Source organism: Pteropus medius, unplaced genomic scaffold (genome assembly GCF_902729225.1).
Source record: "Pteropus medius unplaced genomic scaffold, Ma_sr-lr_union100, whole genome shotgun sequence".
NCBI classification, from domain to species: Eukaryota; Metazoa; Chordata; class Mammalia; order Chiroptera; family Pteropodidae; genus Pteropus; species Pteropus medius.
In genome coordinates, this window is record NW_024349800.1 from 36,663,228 (window position 1) to 36,683,754 (window position 20,527).

Sequence of the window (20,527 nt, forward strand, 5' to 3'; positions counted from 1 at the left end):
AAAATGTCTGCGAGATACCCAAGTCTGAATAACCATCGTTTTTGTCAGTCATTCTTTCAAGTAAAAGTGGTGTTCTATGGAAAAAGAAGCTAGGTCAGCTCATAATTCATATGATTGCACAAATGCTTTTCCCCAAGACAGCCACTGCATATCAGCAAGCATTGGTATACAGCAGTACTTTATGTGTACTAATCCTTTCAGTACAGAGTATTTAAAAGGTATATTTTCAAGGATTGAAATTTTAAAAATTAATAATTTTTACTGCTTAATTCTTAAGTGAAACTGACATCATTTTATTGCAAGTGTGCGGCAATGAGGGGAACAGTGATTGCTAGTACAGCTTGGCGCCACTGCCATGGTTTTTGCTACCATTGCTCTTGCACCAGGAGCGCAAATGTCAACATTAGTGAAAAAGGCAAATAATGTCTTGGCATTATTATGAATATAGCTTTGCCCTCCCAGACCCCTGAAAGAGTCTCAGGGTCCCCCAGGGATCTGTGAACAACACTAAGTAGCTAAAACTTACTGAAGATTCCAGAGAAGGTATCTTTAAGTGTCTCATTAATGATTATTGGCTTTTCTTTCGTTCCTCTTACTTTAAACCTCTCACTTTTAGTCACTATACTTTCTCTTAATTTTTTTCATCTGCTTCTTTTCCCTCTCCCACGAGGTAGTCTAGGTGTGGTAGTGGTATTAATGAAGGGGGTATTAGCAAATGTTTGAGTGCTTACCATTAGCTAGGCAACATGCTCAGCATTGCACTGTGTGAACTTAATCCCCATAACAACCCGTTGAGGCAGGTGCTGTTGTTATCCTGATTTTATAGATGAGAAAGCAAAGGCAGGAGACCATAAGTGACTTACTTATGGTCCATAGATAGTAAGTGATGAAATGGGTTTCTAAGTCAGAATCATGATATTGTCAGCATTTCAGAAACCAATATATCGCTCATGGATGTTTTTACATCAGCCATGCTCATAAGAGTGATGTATAAAACCAGAGTGTTGGTTTAATAATAGTTTGATCTAGTTATCACAGAGACTTGAAATTCTTATGACTAGTAATGTCTCTTGGAGGCTGAAGTAAAGAAGGAATTAAATAATAATCAGACAATTACTTAATAAACCAGGACTTAGAATAGGAGAATTAGGTAAATCCATTCATTTTGGTTTATTGAATGCTTGCTGTGGCCTAGTCACTAGGCTTGTCACAATCAAATGACGATTAAATGTTTTAATTGCATGAATCCGAGGTAGTCTGATATATCCATCTCACAGGAGTGCTGTCTTACCATTGGGAGCAATATATCCAGAATCTGTTAACTCAGCTTTCTACTTCCTTGTGTATCACGTCAAAGAATGCCCATCATAATTGCTTTTCACAGTTCTCCTTTTTCTTCTCTATGGCTGACAGCCTTCTGTATGATTGACGCATTCCTTCTTTAGCTATATCAATTCATTTGATCTGGTTATTATCAACTATTAATGAACCTGGGAGTCATTCTATTTTATTTTTCATATAGACATATCTTGGCTTTTTTTTTTCCATATAGACGTATTCTGGTTGTCATTCTATTTTTATATCTCTGTTTTTATCCATTACGTTTCAGCTAAAAATATAGTACTCAGAAGATTATTTAGTATATATCATTTCCAGATTTAGGTGGTGGTGGGTGGGCATTAGGATGAGTGCGTGCTCTTTATTGTAGTAGTTGCCAGTATTTTCAGTAGTCATTTATATGTGCGTGTATGTATATATTTAGTTCTGTGCAGTTTTATTACATGTGTGGGTTTGTGTATCCACCACACAGATCCTTGTGGTTCCATCAGCAAAAGGACCTAGTGTTACCCTTTCATAGCTACACCCATCTCCCTCCCCCGACCGTGCCCTGTTCCCGAGCCCAATCTCTGACCACTGACAACCACTAATGTATTCAAGAATGTTATATAAATATAATCACATAACGTGTAACCTTTTGAGATTGGTTTTTCCTCCACCCAGTAGAGTCTCTTTGAGATTCTTCCAAATTATTGTGTAAATAATTTGTTCTTTACTACTGAATAATATTCCAGGGTAATTGGTTTTTATCTTCTAATTCTCATGTGTTCTCTTTGTGGTTTGATAGAATAGTTCTGTGCCTATTGCTGATGTTGCTTTGGAAGACAGAAAAAATAAATTGGATACTGTGCAGACTCTGAAAACAGCAAAGACCAAACGGAAAAATTCAGCTCAGTCACCTTCAACTCAGAGGACCAAAAAGCTGAAAGTTAATGAAACCAACAAAGCCAGCAACTTCGATAGTGGGAGTAACAGTACAGATATACCATCAACAAGCACCATGTGGGAAGGGGCATGCAAGAAGGAAGAGAGTGAAGATGACTGTGCATCTGGTCAGCCCCCTTTAAAGAAAATGAAGACTGAAACATGTCCTCAGGGACAGCCTGTCATGTTCCCAGCAAATGCCGACAATATTATAGAGGAGGTGGAAATGAACTGGGACATAGTACAGGTATGTGCAGTCTTTTTCTGTCACTTTAGTTCTCTTGATTCTTTTCTTTTTCACTAGGATAAGCATGTCACTGGCTAATGGAAGGATTGGGAGTTTCCTATTCTCTTTTCAGTTTTGTCATTGATTTCTGGAGGCTTTGGCCACTGTTCTTTTCCTGGATACAGTATTTTGTATCATAGCTTTTTGTCATCAGTTCTTCAGCTAAGAGCTGTGACCTCAGGAAAGGTCTGTCTGTCCCATAGTGTTTTAGTGAACATATGCTATACAGACAGATTGTACCAACATATGGGGCCCTCAAAGCTTTATTGTTAAGTTTTCACTTTGAACTTAGACTGTATTTCTCTGTAAAAGCAGTGCAAGTGATTAGGCCTTTAGTTCATCTATTTAACATGTAGTGTAATGTTATACTATGAACAAGACCTAGCAGTTCCTTAAAAGAAAATTCTGTCTGAATTCAGCTTGAGGTACCATAATTATATCTCTGACTACAGGGGAAATCGGATTTCCCCCTGTTTCTTTTGCCGGCTTTTGGGGTGGTAAAGAAGACAAGAGTAACACTTAGTGATTCTCAACCCTTTGTCTGCCCTAACACACTCCGAGAACATTTCACACTAAATTATAACAGTGGCTCTCAGGGTAGATGGGGTTGACCCCCTTCCCTTTTGGCTGTCCCATGGGAATTCTGGTGTGTACTCCGTCCCCTGCTGTGACTTGCTGCTCTAGAGCCCGAGACCCCTGCTGTATCTTAATACTACTTCTCAGTCTGAGACTGTCTGTGTTACCCTTTTCTTTAAGGAACTTTTCTTTTTAACCCATGCTGCCTTTTCTTTATATTGGTAGAACATTGCCAGTAATTTTTAATTATGATTTTTCTGCGCTCTCACCCGCTAAGGAATACACTGTTGCTTCACAGCTTTCTTCTCTTGTTCCTGAACTAAATAGTCCAAAGTTTCTTAGAGAAACAGAGTATAATTAGCCTCCTTTCTATGTCTTTTTATTCATTTAGGCCTATGAGGGAATGTTTTAAAAGGGTGATTCATGGGCTACCTGCATCAGATTCACCCTGAAGACTTTCTTAAAATGCAGAATCCTTGGTTCAGACCACACCTACAGGGGCCGGTGGACATGTCCCACTTCCCTTCTCTTCCCCTTTGCTAACACTTTGAAGCTTATTTCTGTGATTGACATAGATCCATCTCTGGTAGTTGACAGTGAGCAGGAGGGAGAGAGGAAGGTTTCAAAGACCCTGAAGTCTCTTAAACTGTGGTGATAAATTATTCATTGTTAAGTCAAGGGCGAAGTATTCTATGATACTTTGCTTCATACTCCTTTCTCTTAATTTTTGTTACAGAGAGAGATAAAAATGGCTTTGTCTTAGCCATTTGTCTCTTGGTTACAAGTAATAGAAACCTACTTCTAATGAGCTTCCCTTCCCTCCCCTCCGTTCCTCCGTTCCTCCGTTCCTCCGTTCCTCCGTTCCTCCGTTCCTCCGGTCCTCCGTTCCTCCGGTCCTCCGGTCCTCCGGTCCTCCGGTCCTCCCTCCGGTCCTCCGTTCCTCCGGTCCTCCCTCCGGTCCTCCGGTCCTCCCTCCGGTCCTCCGGTCCTCCCTCCGGTCCTCCGGTCCTCCCTCCGGTCCGGAATGGGAATATAGATTTGAAGGAGTAGATCTCCACTTGGGGAGAATGCCATTTTGTTGGAGGTTTTAGACACCAGAGGGCAGTATGAAGGCACCACATCTCACTTATCTGCAAATAGGATTCAGGAAGAGAAGTGAAGGCTATTTGATTAATTTGTGTTTTTACCTGAAAAAAATCATCTTGCTTTGCACACAAATCAAATTTTTTAAAAGAAAATATAGGTTGGGACTTTGGGAAATTTACTTAACTACTTTGAGCCTCAGTTTTTGTATCTCTAAAATAAGAATAATACCTCTCTCATGTAGTTTAATATTGAATATGTAAAAGTGTTCAGTGTTTAGAACATAATAAGCCCTATACAGGTGTTAGCATAAAACAGCAGTGACAAAAAGTGCCTCTCTATTTAAATATTAGAGGTGAAAAAAATCTTGAGACTGTCTTGCTTTTTACTTTACTCTCATTCCTATTCGCTAGTTAACTATAAAAATTATTAAGGTAATAAGTGTGAATGGCTTAAAAGTAAAAAAAAAAACAAAACAAAAAACTACAGTAGTTCCCTGCCTTACCCCTACCCATCCCTTCCCTAAGTTGTGCTCTGTACTTTTAATTCTTTTTGTTATTTCTTTGTTCTTTGCCTCATTTTTCTAAGATACAGATTGCTGGGCCCCACTCCAGAGTTTCTGATTGGGTGGATCTGGGCTGGAGTGGGGCTCAAGCATTTGCATCTCTAATAAGTACATCAGTGATGCTTTGCTGCTGGTTTGGGAACCACACATTGTGAACAGATCTCATTGGCTCATAAATATTAGCGGGTGACGGGCATTGACTCAAGAGCTGAAACCGAGAGGCCCATAGACTAGTGGTTACTAGTGGGGTGGAGGAGGAAGGGGGAGGTAGACAGGGTAAAGGGGGTCAAATATATGGTAGCTGAAGGAAACTGGACTTTGGGTGGTAAACACCCAAATATATATTGGGTAAACACCCAATAGAATATACAGATGTCAAATTATAATATATACCTGAAAATCGTATAATCGTATTAACCAGTGTTACCCCAATAAACGTAAAAAAATCAATTAATTTAAAGAGCTGAAACCAAGTAATGAATGAGCAGGTCAGTCAATGGCTTAATAGTGACTATAGGATAAAGTTCATACTCTACAGAATTCATCATCTAGCTCCATCCACCTTTCCATTTCTTACTGCAACACCCTTTATATGTTTTAGTGTTACTGAACAGATACCACCTCTAAAAACTGCCGTGGTTTCTCATCAGTGGCTTTTGATATGCTAGTCTCTCATTTTGGAATTGCCCGGAGATAGCCTTCATATCTTGTTGCTTTTCCATTGCTTTAGAGTTAGTTGTTTCTCCCCTGTGCTCTTAAAACAATCAATATATGCTTCTCTCAGAGTCCAAATCACACTGTATATTAACTGTCTTCCTGTCATCTGTCTTTCTCTTGTTAGCTCCTCAGGAAGAGGGATTTGTTTTTTTACATTTTGATTATCACTGGCTTGGTTATTGGCATATAATATGAATTAAATGTTTGGCTAAATTAAGATAGAAGAAATTGGATGATGTTGAGGCCCAAAATGATTGCTTATATGTAGTTTTGTTATTCTGAATTTCAAGGAGCAAATTTGCATAAGCCTCAGCATATACTCCATTAACATGTATGATGCTTCTGTATTTGTTAGGACCTAGTTCTATCCAAATGTGGGTCTGGAGTCCTAGCTGTCTTGGGCCTTTTTCAATTAATAATAGCTAAGCTAGTTTATGGTAGTTGATGCTCATGGGTTGCTCTAACAATCACCCAGTTCCAAAATGATGAGCATTTTGGTTGTTTTCACTCATATCTGTCTTTCAGAAGTTGGCCTATTTTTCAAGGATTAGCTGAAATGCTACCCTTGCAGCAAGCCATCCTTGATTACCCCAGGGAGATCTTTCTCATCTCTGAAAACGTTATACCACTTATTACCTAGCACATACTGTTTTATTTGTACTTGTTTGCATTAAGACTTATCTTCCCTTTTAGATTGATAACTCCTTGAGTACAGTGAAGTTGAGACCAACCTTGGGAAGGCATTTTAAAACTGTGCTACCGTGGTTGGACTTTGACCAGTAGGTAAATGAGAGTCATTGGAGCTTATGTTCTAAAGAAGAAAAAGAGAAAAAAGCAAAGGACTTATTATACCTGTGTTTTAGAAATACAGTCAGTAGTAATGCAGACAGCTTTGATAGGAGGCATAGAGAACAAAAAAACTACTCTGTGGTTCAGATTAAAAAAAAAAAGAAAAAGATGATATTAGCAGAAAGGGAGCTCCAGGGGAAGGAATGGACAGTTCAGAAGTTCGTTTTGCTTCTTTGGGGACAGATTAGATGGGCATGATAGAGAACACACAGTGACACTGAGGACATTGATTAGAGTGTTTTTGGTTGCAATAAGAGAAAACCAAAATTGAACTTAGCTTAAACAATAAAGGTTTCCTGACCTATGTAACAGGAAAGTTCTGTCAGTATACTGAAACAGTCTCTCTATGATTATTTTAGCACTACCATCCTCAGCTTCAAGATTCTGCGTACAACCTGTATTTCTCCAGGGGAAGAAATCGTACCTTGGTCCAGAGTTCCAGCCCAGATCTTGAGCTTCTTGATGACTGGACTAATTTCTCTGGCCACACTGACAGTTGTTAAATCTAAAACAACTGGTTACTTGAGCAAAATGCTATGGAAGTGGTTGAGGTCAAGTGCTCTCAAGCCACATAGCTCCTTCATATGGGGAGGTATTGTTGGAGGAGATAAGTTTCTGTGGTAGAAGATGATGATGTTGACTGGAATAGGAACTAGAAAGAGGTACAGGTTTGAGGGAGAAAATGCTGAGTTTGATTTTATAGGAGTCAGGGAAGATATCAAGAAAGAGGAGCATTTCCGAATGAGGGAGCAACCTCATAAGGCCTCAAGAGGAAAACAACTGGGCTTGTTCTAGGAACTGAGATCAGGCCAGTGGGGCTGGCTTTTAAGGAAGGTAAGACTGGATAAGATGAGGTTGGAGAGGGAGGTCGATTTTGGGGGGTCATGGTAAGGAGTTTGGATTCTAAATGCAATGGGAAATCATTGAAAGATTTTGACTAGTCAAGTGACATGATCCAGTCCACATTGTGGAACTTCACTCTTGTTACTTTATGGAGGGATTACAACAGATGAGATTGGAATGGATGCAAGAATAGTTAAAGGTTATCGTAGTAATCCAAGCTTGAACTAGACTTGGAGTTGGGGAAGAAGAAATGAAGAGCAGTAATAGACTAAAGAAATATTTTGCAATAAGAGTTGACTGGTTCTTATGATGGACTGGATTTAATTGATGAAGGAGACGAAAGAGTTAAAGACTCTTAGAGTTCTGGTTTCAACTGCTCTTTCAATGGACATAATAAGGGTTAACTGGAGGTGGAATAAGTTTGAGAGGAAGATCATTTTGCAAATGCAAGATTTGAGGTGCCCATTAAGTTTTCAAGAGAATATGTCAAGTAATTGGCTAAATGAGTCTGGACTCCTGCAGAAGAGAGCCCGGGCTGGAGATGCGAGGTTGGCATCTTTGCCAGAGAGTTGATATTAACCCATAGGAATGGGTGATAAGATGAGGGCCTCAGGATTTAAGATGCCCAGAGGAATGAGAGTATCCTCAATGGTCTCTGGAGTTCAGCCATTTATTTCATCTGTAGTTTTGAAATTCAGTCTATTTTATATATTGACAATTTTGTTAACCAGTTGATTATGATAATTCTTTAGTCATTTTTCTATTTATTTCCTTCCATTTTTGGCAGATTTTGCATATCAATATTGAAGTAATAATAAAACTTACACATTTTGTGTTTTACTTTGAAAAATCTACTTAGGCTTTGCGAACAGTTACTGAAATTGTATATCTCTATTCTCCACCCTGACTTCTTTAAACTTTTCCATTTACGTGTACATTTTGCTGAAACCTATAGACTTGTTTTATTAAAGAATTAACTATTTTGAATATGTAGTACTACATGTGTATGATAGAAAATTTGAAAGATACAGAAGGATCTTTCTGTCCTAACTCTTAGCCAACCAAGTACCTTACCCAAAAGTAAGCCATGTTCCCAGTTCTTGTGAATCATTTCATATCAGTTCATGTAAGAGTAGTAGCATTGTATTCTACTCTCTGGGCATATCCTAATTTATTTACCAGTTCCCCATTATAGACTTAGGTTTTGTAGACTTTTACTATGCTGGAAACAGTTCTTCCCAAAATTGCTATAATAATATTCTTTTCCTGAGGAATAAACATATCAGGATAAATTCCCAGGAACGGAATTGCTGGATCAAAGACTTTATATATTGTAAATATTGATAGATGTCAAAATCCTCTTCCTCCAGAGGTTGTTCCATTGTACTTTCTCACTAGCAATGATTGAAAGTGTCATTTTCAGCATCACTCATGCCAACACAGTGAGTTACCAACTCTTTGATATTTATGGCCAATCTGGGTGTAAAAAGTGCATATCTCAATGAGTCCTATAAAATATGAATGACACAGAGTGGTTTTGGTTGGATTTTATTAAATTAGTGAAATGGCTATTTTATGATTGTCAATCTGTATATGTATCTTCTGTAGTTTTCTTCTTTTTTTTTAAACCACAGCAAGTAGTTTCTAAGTGCCTGGAGAATTTAATGAGGTGCTGTATTTTAAACTCTATGTTATAGGTATTTAATTTTCAGGATTTTAAGTCACTAAGTGTTCTTAATTTCAGGTTTTATCTGAAAGAACTAATATTGAACCTTGGGTTTGTGCCAACATCATTCGTCTCTTTGATGATGATAACACAATTCCATTCATCATACGTTATCGAAAAGAGCTCATTAATAACCTTGATGCAGATTCCTTGAGAGAAGTTCAACAAGCCCTAGAGGAGCTCCGGTAAGAAATCTGGAAAGGGATGAGCCTAGTATAAGGAGAAAGGGTATGTGAGCCAATGAGGAAAAACAGTGAAGAAATGAATGACAATATATTTCCACAGTTTCAGTGTTTGGTTTTTTTTTGAGTTATTGTTATCTAGATTTGGTCCTATCTGCCAGAGGAAGTCAGCTCTGTTTGACTTATTTAAGGGTGTACAGAGTCCCTCTGCTGGTATGTTTATGCATAGCTTGGGCATGTATCAGTGAAAAGGTGGTTCACAGTGAAAGTCTGTGCCTGAGAGTTTGACGGTCATCTTCTCTCATAGAGGACTGTGTATGATGGCAAAATTAGGACTGCCAGCTGGAAACTCAGAAAAATACATTTTAGTCTAAATCTTCAACAGTTTGCATAAAACTGCCTTCTTAATACTATAAAGTCCCTTAATGGAGAGTTCTTTAACAGTACAGAGTTTAGCAAGAAATATGTATATTTCTTTTTTTTTTTTTTAAAGGGGATGGTACTTTTACATTAGTGGATTATAGATTTTGTATGATCGTAGATTGGAAAGTACCCTTTAAAAAAATTATGCCTCCGGACTTATTGTAATAACTTAGAAATACACATATAGAAACTATAAAGACTATAAAACTAAATTAGCAAAGTTTATAAAAACACTGTTCACCATTCATGCATTTATTGCTTGTCTCCTACATGCCAGGTGCCATGTTAACTTGTGTTCTTCAAGTCTACAAAAAGGATCTGTTTAAAATTGGATATAATACTACTATCAAGCCATTCTAGAAGTTTTACCAGTTATTTTTACAACAGCCTAATAGGCTTCCTGTGATTTGGGGGAACTTGCACCTCACTAACTTTTCCACCCCTTTTGTTGAAGTTCTTTTAATGCCAAGAGAATTGAAACGTTAATATGTGAAGAGTTATATTTCATTGAGAAGCAAAATCAGTTAGCCAACCCAGAAGTATAAATGACTAGCTAATCAAGTGGTCTCAGATTCAGATCTTCTAGGACCAAGCTAGTATAATCAAGCAGTAAGAGGTAAGAACTGGAGATCACAAGCCCTGTATAAGGGGGCCTCTGCTTATCTCCAGCAGATTACTGACGTGCAGTATTGTCTACTCAGTTTGTGGGACCTTCCTGTTTTTGAAAAGAAATTGGTAATCAAGATTTTGAAACTTCTGAGCCAAACAAAACCATCTACAGGCCGCATCTGGAAGGCCACCAGTTTGCATTTTCTGAAGTAAATTTTGTTTGTTTGAGGATTAGGTAATGTAGAAAATCTCAGGGTTTTGAGATCCGAAATTGAGGAAGTGTTACAAACAGGCAAGAATAGTTAATTTTAAAAAGTTTAAGGTATCCCAATAATATTTATGTGTGGGGGACATATAGAAGCTTTATGTCACAATTATTATTATTATTTTATTGTTATTTTCCTTTTTTTTTAAATAAAAAACACTTCTACTGAAAGAAAGCTCCATTCTTATATGAGTTGAGGAATGTTTCTCGAAGGAAATGGAGGCATTTATTGCAGCTTAGAAGATCTTTTTATGTCATATAGAGATTTCTTTTTGATAATGAGATCTCTTTTTTCTTAACCTTGTCATTTTTAAATCTAGAGCATTGGCTTTCAATCTGTTAATTACTACCCATAAATGAGTAATAAAACCAATTTAGTACCTTATTAATACTTAAAAAATATGAAATAGAGAATAGAAAATATATGAGTACAGTTTGTATGCTAAAGGTAAATATTGTTTCATGAAACTTTCAATTATATATATGTGTGCATATGCGTATATATACTGGGTTGCAAGGTAAAATATATTTCTTACTGCTGGTCACTGTTAAAGTGAATTAAAGAATATGATAATGGATAGCAAGAAAAATTTCCTCTGTGTTCTCTAAAGACGCCTCTCTTCTTATATGCAAGCCAATAAGACATTGACCTTTTGTCAAATGACCCTGGTAGGCTTCAGTCCCTAATAACAGTCTTAGGTTACTGGGACTATAAAAGACACAGGTTGTAATCTAAGGACTGCATATTCTTCTTCTATAATTTAGAATCTTCTGCCTTTAGTTTTTTTTGATAAGTAGATTTTGTTTTCATTAATTATTTTTAATAATTCATATCACATCTCTAACTTTTGCCTATAATTTAAACAATACTATTATTAAGCAGATCCTATAAATAGGAACAGGTAATGAAATAGGAGAGGCATTAAACAGTAGGATTGCATATTCACAGTGAAAAATATCATAAAGTGGTAGAATAACTGTGCTCTGCCCCTGCCCTTGCCCCTACCTGTGCATTAATCCCTGTACATTGGTACCCAGAATCAGCTTTTTCTCTATGAAATCCTGTTTTTTTCTAGTGAAACCATTATGGGTGCTATGTGTACTCTTCCTGAGCAGTGATACCCACTAGCAATTAACATACAACCCATGATTCTTAAACTGAGATCACTATGAAAGACATTATTGGAATAATTGGTGAAACATATATGCTGAGGTCTGAAAATTAAATGATAGTAACATGTCAATATTAATTACTTGATTTTGATGGTTGTATTATGTAGGAGAAGATTCTTTCTTCTAGAAAATGCACGTTAAAACACTTGGAGGTGATGGCAACTTATTTTCAAATGGTTCAGAGGGGAAAAAAGTTTTCTTTACCTGCAACTTTTCTGTAAGTTTGAGATAGCTTCTAAGAGAAAGTTTTGCTATATAGGTATTGTATATTACAAAAGTTTTTATTTTCAGGGCTGTTGCAAAGAAGATTCGTAGTACAATTCAGAAAATTAAGAAGGAGGGGAAGATGTCTGAATGCTTGTTAAAAGCTTTGCTGGACTGTAAGAGTTCTGAAGAACTAGAACATGTGGTAAGCAGCCCTTTTTATCTTTTAATGTAAACCTGAGTATATTATGATTTGGGTCTACTTACAGTTAAAGAGGACCTGGAACTAAAAAGCTAAAGTTGTTTGTTATCGTTATTTAGTTAAAGATAACATTTATTTTTTATTCAATAACTATCAGATGCTTATCTGTGCTAGGCACTTGGGTTTACAAAGATGAATAATACATAGCCCTTGTCTTCAAGGAATTCCCAGTCAAATAGAGAAAAAGGAGAGTAGGTTGTAGAAGTGTGAAGCTTAATCGAGAATGCTGAGCTGAAAACCTGAATGTGAGCATCTTCAGCATGTAGTTGGTATTTGGAACCACGAGAATGGGAGATTTCACTCAAGGAGAGTTGGTGGGGTAGACAGGTCAAGGTAGACTGTTGAGGAATACTAACCTTTGAAGTGCATATGGGGAAGGGAGAACCTAAGAATGAGACATGGAAATAATAGAAAAGTATAAGGATAATCAGGACACAGTGATAGATAGTGTGGAAGGCTAAGAAAGAGTTTTAGAAGGAGGTAATGATCAATCGTTAAATGATTAAATATAGAAGAGAGATTTGGCTAGATACGGACTGAAAAATGTATATTTATAATCGGAATCTTTGAGGACCCTTGTGGTACCTCTTTCAGCAAGTTGTGTGGAACGAGAAGCCAGATAGTGGCAGGTTAAGAAGTGAATGTGGATTAAGAAGTAGAAGCATTGTGTGTTGACAGCTTTTAGAGGACCTTACAGTACTTGCCGTCCAGGCACTGAGTTTTCAAAATAAGTGAATTGAAACAAAAAAATAATTTTAAGCATATATAAAAGTATAAAGAATCAGAAAAGAACAGCCATCTTCATACAGCTAGTATTATCTAGTCATTGTTAATTCATCTCTGAAAGAAAAGGTTGACATAGGATGTCTTTAGCATTTTCACTGTGTCCTCCAGTTTTGTATCCTGATTTAACTTTTACTTTTTGAAAACTGAATAACGTGATATGTTTTCTGACTTTTTTTTATAGTCAGCTCCATATAAAACTGGGAGCAAAGGCACCAAAGCCCAAAGAGCAAGGCAATTGGGATTAGAAGGGGCAGCCAGGACATTACTCGAGAATCCAGGGGAGCTCAATCTGCTGTCTTACATTCAGCCAAATGTAGAAGGTACCTGCTTTAAAGACATCAGCTTTGTTTCTTTTTTTAATTTGAAAAACTTAGGTTAAAAAATTTGTTTCATTAGGTAATGACTGTACAATATAGCATATAAAGAATGAATAATTCTTACAAAATAAATTCCGATATACCTTGTGCTTAGCCATTCAGCTTTCCTCTTTTGATGAAGTACCTCTTCTAGACTTTTGCCCGTTTTCTATTGTGTTGTTTATCTTTTTCTTATTAATTTATAAGCATTTTAAGATATTCATTTTCAGTTATGTGGATTGTAAATCTTTGCCAGGAATAATTTTTTTTTCACTTTCTTTGTGCTGTCTTTTGGTAAATAGAAGGTCTTAGTTTTATTATAATTTATTAATCTTTTCAATGTATTAATCTTTATTTTGAAGATAATTGCTTTTTTTCTTTTTAAAGAAATTCTTTCACATCCAAAGGTTATAAAAATTCTATATTGTCTTTTAAAACTTTTATCCTATTTCTAAAAATTTATTGCATTATAAAAGTCATATATACTTTAGAAAGAGTTTCAACTGTTCTGACTCAGATAAAGTATAAAGTGATGTCCTAATTTCACACTTCTGCTCTGCAGGAGTAAAGTGTTTGTCTTTTTCTGAAAAGTATCTTCCTATCCTTTTGTGTATGTGCGTGCACAAGAGAGAGTGTGGAAGGGAGTAAGGCAGAGCTATTTCTAAGAAAAACCCCAGCAAGGTGATATCTGATACATGTCAAGATGCATTGGTTTTATTGTCAAAATGAGGGCCTGAGAATGAGAGCTTTCCAAATAAGATTGGCTTTTTTTCAAGAGCGTTCTGAGAGTATTTAATGGGGAGAGTGATGTTCTGGTAATTCCTACTCTCAATCTTGTTTCTGTTGGCCTTCTGTTGATTCTATAGGCTGGAAGACATAAGTGTCTGTAGGGGGCAGTATCTGATAACAAAATCCACAATATGTGCTAAACTGTAGAGAATCACAGCATACCATAATCTGTTTTTGTTTCAAATAATTCAGCAAATGTGAATTTGCTATTAAAAAATTTGGGTATGTGTGTCTGTAAAAAATACATATATCTGTGCATATACAAATAAGCACATCTTAACTGTTTTGGAAAGGTCAATAATGAAAATAAAAAGCAAATTAGTATTATTTGAATATAGAGATGGGTTGAAATGAATAAAATTCAAGTTTGTTTAATTTTTTAATGTGTATTTTTAGTTAGATTTTCAAATGGTTGCAACATGTAATATTTTAATAGTAGCTGAGACTGTATAGCCGTGCATTAAGGGTGGCCACGGTGGGAACTATCTGTGTGCAGTCGTGGTATGTTTTATTAGAATCAAACGTTTTCAGAATGTTAGACACATAAAGGTTTATTGTTTATTGTAATTTTTCTCTTATAGTTGATTTCTTTTTCTTCTACTTCTTACCTCCTTGGGTACAAAGTTATCCTTAGTTAACACTCATACCGAGTTCCTACTGGACATGCTTGATAACCATATTTCTTTTTATTGACATATATAGTGATGCTCCTGGACTACATGATGGTGGATACTTGGTGATACTTCTGATAATGGGGATAGGTCAAGGCCCAGAACAGTCATAGTAGTACTAACACACATGTCAGGATTGCTTGCTTTACTCCCCCTTTCTTTTACTCTAATCACAAAGATAAAGAATTATAATTCCAAACAAGCTAGATACTGCTTTTTAAAGTTTACTTGGAATGTTTTTTCCTTTTTTCAGTCCCCTCATCCTTTATGCTATTCATATACTCATGATCACCCTCAATTCTATTACTGTTTTTCTAAAGAAGTATTTTCATCATTCCCATCATTCCTTAAAGAAATGTTTAAGAAACCAGATATTTCATTGGTCTTTTTTTACCCAGTAGAGGACTCATCTTACTTTCTTACTTGCCACCGGCCAAGAAGTATTTGGTCTGAATAAAAGAGATATATATATTATGGTACAAATGGATTATAACATAGAAGATATAGAATTTCCCTGTGTAGTATACAAGGAGAGTAGCTGGTTGTTCTATTGTATATAAGAAGAAGTGGCCTTAGCGCAGATAATGTGAAAAGAAATGTTGGCCCTTCAATTTTTGTTATACTTGTAGAGGTTTGAAGAATCAACAGTTGGAAAGCTTTCACTACAAGGCAAAGGATATGATTTTCTGGTCTGTGGAACTTATTTTCCTGAGTTCACTTAGGTACTAAACTTTTGGAACTCCTATTATCTTTGGCTGCATTAAGCCCCAAAGATCAGTTCCCTTTAATGAGAGAAAGTGCTTCTTCAAAACACACAAGACTCTTCCAGTCTTTTCACTCCATAGATGGACTAAGAAGGGAGTATGTAATGTGGATGAGCTTCCCAAATGACTGATAATTTCTACTACCCATTGAGAACCACTGCTCTATAGGTGGCTTGGGGCACCTCCCTAGCAGAGGTTTTTAAACTTTAATGAGTATCAGAATCATCTGTGATACTCTGTAAAACAATAAAATCCCATACTCTAGGCATTTATAGTTTTAACAAGTGTCTAGGGTGAATTTATATTCAGGTCCTTAGACTGTACTTTATAAAACATTGCTCTAGAGCTCTAGAATAATTTTAATTACATAAGATTTACAAATTGTATTCTCCCAAAATGACTGGGGCTTTTCAAAGGCCTTTGTTATTATAGCAAAATCTATAATTTTCTCTTTATGTTCTCTTTTATTAATGTACATTTTCTTAATGTAGATTCTGTCTTTACTACTGACTTGTCACCATGCTGCCCTCATTGAACTTAGTGTAATGATGCTGTGAGATGTTTCAGAACTCCAGGAATTTGTGGGTAGTGAATGGTTTTACTTAGATGAAGACTGATCTAGGGAGATAGCTAACATGAGAACAGACATTTTTTGACTGCTTACTATATGCCACAGCTTTTCTAAGTCCTTTACATTGTCTGCTGCTTCTCAAAGGTAGTTTGTTCCTGAAAATTCCTTCTTAGAGAAATTCTCTTAAAATGTAAGCAATTCCTATTTTAGTGGCCAAATTTCTTTCTTTAAATTTCTTTAAAATAAATGTAATTACTTCAGGAGTTAAGGTTAGTTATCATAAAACCCAACAAGTCATTTTCTCTTTGTTAATTACTCCATGAGTCTGTCTTTCTCTTCTCTTTGTCTTTTATATCTAGTACTCATTAAAACTATACTCTCAGGAAAACATGCTTATGATACTCAGTACTATATTTGTGTAATTCAAGCTTTAATGCAAGAAAAAAAAAAGCTTTAATGGAAATAAAACAATAAAGACAAAAAAAATAAAAGCAATGCAACTGATATCTCTCAATATATAAGTTGATGTCATAGGAGCCATAATTTACAAGACTCACTGCTGTAAATTACCAAACCAAAAGCACTTGGAAGAACATAACATACCATTGATAGACAATTCAACTATGAAGATGAGTAACCACATAATGGCTTTTGTTTTGTGCTTATGAGACTTGAAAAATTCAGATGGGTCATTGAAAATGTGAATTAATGCCTCATAAGCCAAAATAACAATATGAATAAAATTACTTGGAGAATTTTTGTGACTGGAGTAAAATAGGATACCTTGGGATGTGACCCAATTAATACATATTTTCCATAACATACTTAATCTTTGTAAATACTTCATGAAGTAGGTACTTATTATTAGTTGACTTTTATAGGAAACTGAGGCACAGAGAGGTCAAGTAACTTGCCCAGAGTCACACATTTGGTAAGTGGTGGAACCAGAGCTGCCTTTTTCACCTCTAGGTTATGCGGTATGTGGTGTTCTGATATTATTACTTTTGGAGATTTGTTTTGGTTGGGAGGAGAAGCTAGTTACTGCTATGATATTTTTTGACTTAATTTTGTCAATTTAAGGTTTTATTTTGATGGAATAAATTTATTGTGATTTAATTGTAGACTTTAAATCTAATCTGTAGTTCTTGCTTTTGTTTTCCCTTTTACTTAAAGGGCTTTCAGCACTCCAGGACATTGCAACAGGAGTGCAGCATATTTTAGCAGACATGATTGCTAAAGACAGAGACACACTTGACTTCATTCGGAAATTGTGAGTTACTCTTTTATAGTTTTCTGCTTTGTGGACTCATGCTGTTAAGGGCGGCATGGTTAGTGCTAAGACCAGTGTTCATTAAAAATTTTATTTTCAGACTTTTTTTTTAAGTAGCAGAACTCTTTGTTCAAACAACAGAACCCTAATATATAAAACAGATAAAGTAAAATTGCTTTAATTGAATTCTGGGCAGGAAGCCTGGAACTCTGCCTGCTTGTCTTCCTTACACTGAAGCACCTCAGTGGAGGGCTCTGAGGAACACAGTTAAAAACCACTGCATTACACAATACATGCTAGAGAGAAATTTAGAGTGGGTGGCATTGTTTTTTAAACATATTGCGATATAGGTACTTAATTTTATATTATCTTATTTCTGGTGTTTACCAGTGGTAGGCTAACTTGAGAATGTTTAATATCAGGTATGAATAAAAGTACTGACCTCAAAGTGAATTTTAACTGATGGAGAGCAGCTTATCCATGGTATCACAGTCTCAGTTTATAAGAGATTAAAACCCTTCGACCTAGACCCTACTTTGGTTTGTGGATTTAATGCCTCATTATAATAAGGTATTACTTTAAAATCTCATTTTTATATCCTCTGTCCTTCCTTTTTGGCTGTGAATCAGAAGAGAAGACAGGGTTTTGCCAAAGGTCTGCTCTCCCATTCTCTCCACATCTCTAGCTGTGTGAGCTGTGCAGAGGAGAGGAAAGGTGGATATGAATCAGTTGGCTACTATAGCTTGTCAGGGTGTTTGTTAATATAAGGTAGAGAACTTTTTTGTTTTCTCAGTGATCCTAGCAGGAATGAGTTAAAGTAGGAGAATTGCCTAGGTTTTTAAATGTGTTTTTATAAGTAATCATACTGTTGAAATTTCGTCTCCAGTTTTATACATTGTCATTTGGAAGCTGTCCTGACACATTTTACTTCTCTTCTTTTTAGCTTTTAATTGGTTGTGACTGGCTGACTCAGTGGTTAGAGAAGGATGATATCTAGACCAAAGTTATTGATTTGAATCTTTGTAGATAGTTTTGGCCTCTTGTATAACTGCAGATGGTATGAACTCATTGAGACCTTTTATGGGAGACTTGGGTTGACACAAATAGATCTGTAGGACCTATGCTAGTTAGGCATCATTTAAAAAAATGTCATTTGGTAATGCCGTATCTTTTTTGCTAACCTTAATCCATATAACATATTTCTTTACTACATATATTAATAACTACTTTTTTAAAATATCTGTGTATTTGAACAGGTGCCAAAATAGATATATTTCTCTCCAGTCATCTCTAGCAAAAGTGTCCTCAAAAAAAGTAAATGAGAAAGATGTTGACAAATTTGTACTCTACCAGAATTTTTCGTGCAACATAAGAAATATCCAACATCATCAGGTAAATAAGGAAACTGCTTCTGCATGCTGATAGTAATAATAATAATAATAATAATAATAACAATAATAATAATAAATACTTTGTCTTTGCCTGCTTCCTTACTTACTAAGGAATTAAAGAATTTTAAATCAACTATTTTCTTTTTTTCTTTATATAAATTATTATAATGTTGTCGTATTCTTTCCATTTCACAAATGGGGAACTCAAGACCCGGAGAAGTTAGTAAGTGACACTAAGAATTATTAGCGTAGCTGACAGTATATCACCTCAGGTACCTTGACTTTCTGACCATTGACCTTTCTTATTAGACTCTGCTTCCAAGTATGCTCAATTCTGGATCTTGTCCGTGTAAAATACAAATTAGAGATACTTGATTTAGAATAAAGTATGAGAGATCTCAGTTATAGAAATCATAGTCATTATACCTTAGTCTTTTAATTTCATTTTTCAGTTTACTAATTTTTTTCTAGTTGTAGTCATAGGCTATATCTACATTGTAGAATGTGGCTTTTAAATTATAAAGGGGGATAAAAGACATTACAAGCCAGAAATACAATACTGGCTTTTATATTAACCTATTAGCTGCTTTTACCAGTGTTCTTTAGTTCTTTGTATGGCTTCGAATTCCATCTAGTGTTTTATCATTTCAGTCTGAAGGATTTCCTGTAACATTTCACATAGGGCAGGTCTAGTGACAAACTTCCTCAGTGTTTGTATATCTGGAAAATCTTAATTTCTCATTTTTTTAAAAAAAATTTTAACCAGTAAAATTCATAAAACTAAACTTTACTGTTTTAGTCATCTTTAGTGTACAGTTCAGTAATGTTAAGTATATTCACACTGTTGTTCATTTTGCAGAACTTTTTCTTCTTGCAAGACCGAAACTCTATACCCATTAACCATCTCCTTTATTTTGGAAGGATAGATTTTCTGGATATGGAATTCTTTGTTGACTTCTTTTCTTTCAGTACTTTAAATATGTCATGCCACTGTCTTCTGGCCTCCAATGGTTTTGCGTAGATTCAGCTGTTAATCTTACTGAGCCCTTGCACGTGATGAGTTACATCTCTCACTTAATTCAAGATTCTATGGCTTTGGTTTTTGACAGTTTGATTATAATGTATCTACTTGTGAATCTCCTTGAGTTTATCTTTCTTGGAGTTCATTGTGATTCTTGGATGCATAGGTTGTTTTTCATCAAAACTGGGAAATTTTTTACCATTATTTCTTTACTCTTTCTGTTCATTTCTCCCCATCCTTGGGTCTTCTGTTATACATATGTCGCTTGATCATGTCCCACAGGTCTCTTAGGCTCTATTCTTTTTTTTTCCTTCTCAGACTATAAAATCTCAATTGACCAGTGTTCAAGCTTGCTGATTCTTTCTTCTGCTTGTTCAAATTAGAAATTGAACCTCTCTAGTTAATTTTTCATATCAGTCATTGTACTTTTCAGCTCCAAATTTCTATATGGTTCCTTTTTATATAATTTCCAACTCTTTATTGACATTCTGTAGTTGTTGAGACAGAGTTCTCCTGATTTCCTTTAGGTCTCTGTCTATGATTTCTTTAATCTGAGCATATTTAAGACAATCGATTTAAAGTTTGTCTAGTAAGGCCAGTGTTTGCTTCCTCAGGGATAGTTCCTATTTATTTCTTTTTCTTCCAAGAATAAGTCATACATTATTGTTTCTTTGCATAACTTGTCATTTTTGTTAAAAACTGGACATTTTGAATATTACAAGTTGGCAACACTGAAAATCAGATTTGCCCCTCTTCCTAGTGTTTGTTGTCGTTGCTGTTTTGAGTTTTCATTGTTTGTTTAGTGATTTCCCAACTATTTTTGTAAAGTCTGTAATTCTTTGTTGTGTGTGGCCACTGAAGCTTCTGTTCCTTTAACTTAGTG

General features: G+C 35.7%; 1 protein-coding gene across 3 annotated transcripts in view; it reads left to right on the forward strand.

Moving 5' to 3' along the window:
* The window catches only part of SRBD1 (S1 RNA binding domain 1), a 183,248-nt gene that overhangs the window by 11,599 nt on the left and 151,122 nt on the right, over positions 1 to 20,527 (forward strand). For all 3 annotated transcript variants that reach the window (XM_039887259.1, XM_039887260.1, XM_039887261.1), the window contains exons 4-9: positions 2,126 to 2,509; positions 8,926 to 9,092; positions 11,851 to 11,968; positions 12,993 to 13,131; positions 17,136 to 17,232; positions 18,489 to 18,624. In XM_039887259.1, the coding sequence (XP_039743193.1) occupies positions 2,126 to 2,509; positions 8,926 to 9,092; positions 11,851 to 11,968; positions 12,993 to 13,131; positions 17,136 to 17,232; positions 18,489 to 18,624 (1,041 nt within the window). The remainder of the gene's footprint in view (positions 1 to 2,125; positions 2,510 to 8,925; positions 9,093 to 11,850; positions 11,969 to 12,992; positions 13,132 to 17,135; positions 17,233 to 18,488; positions 18,625 to 20,527) is intronic.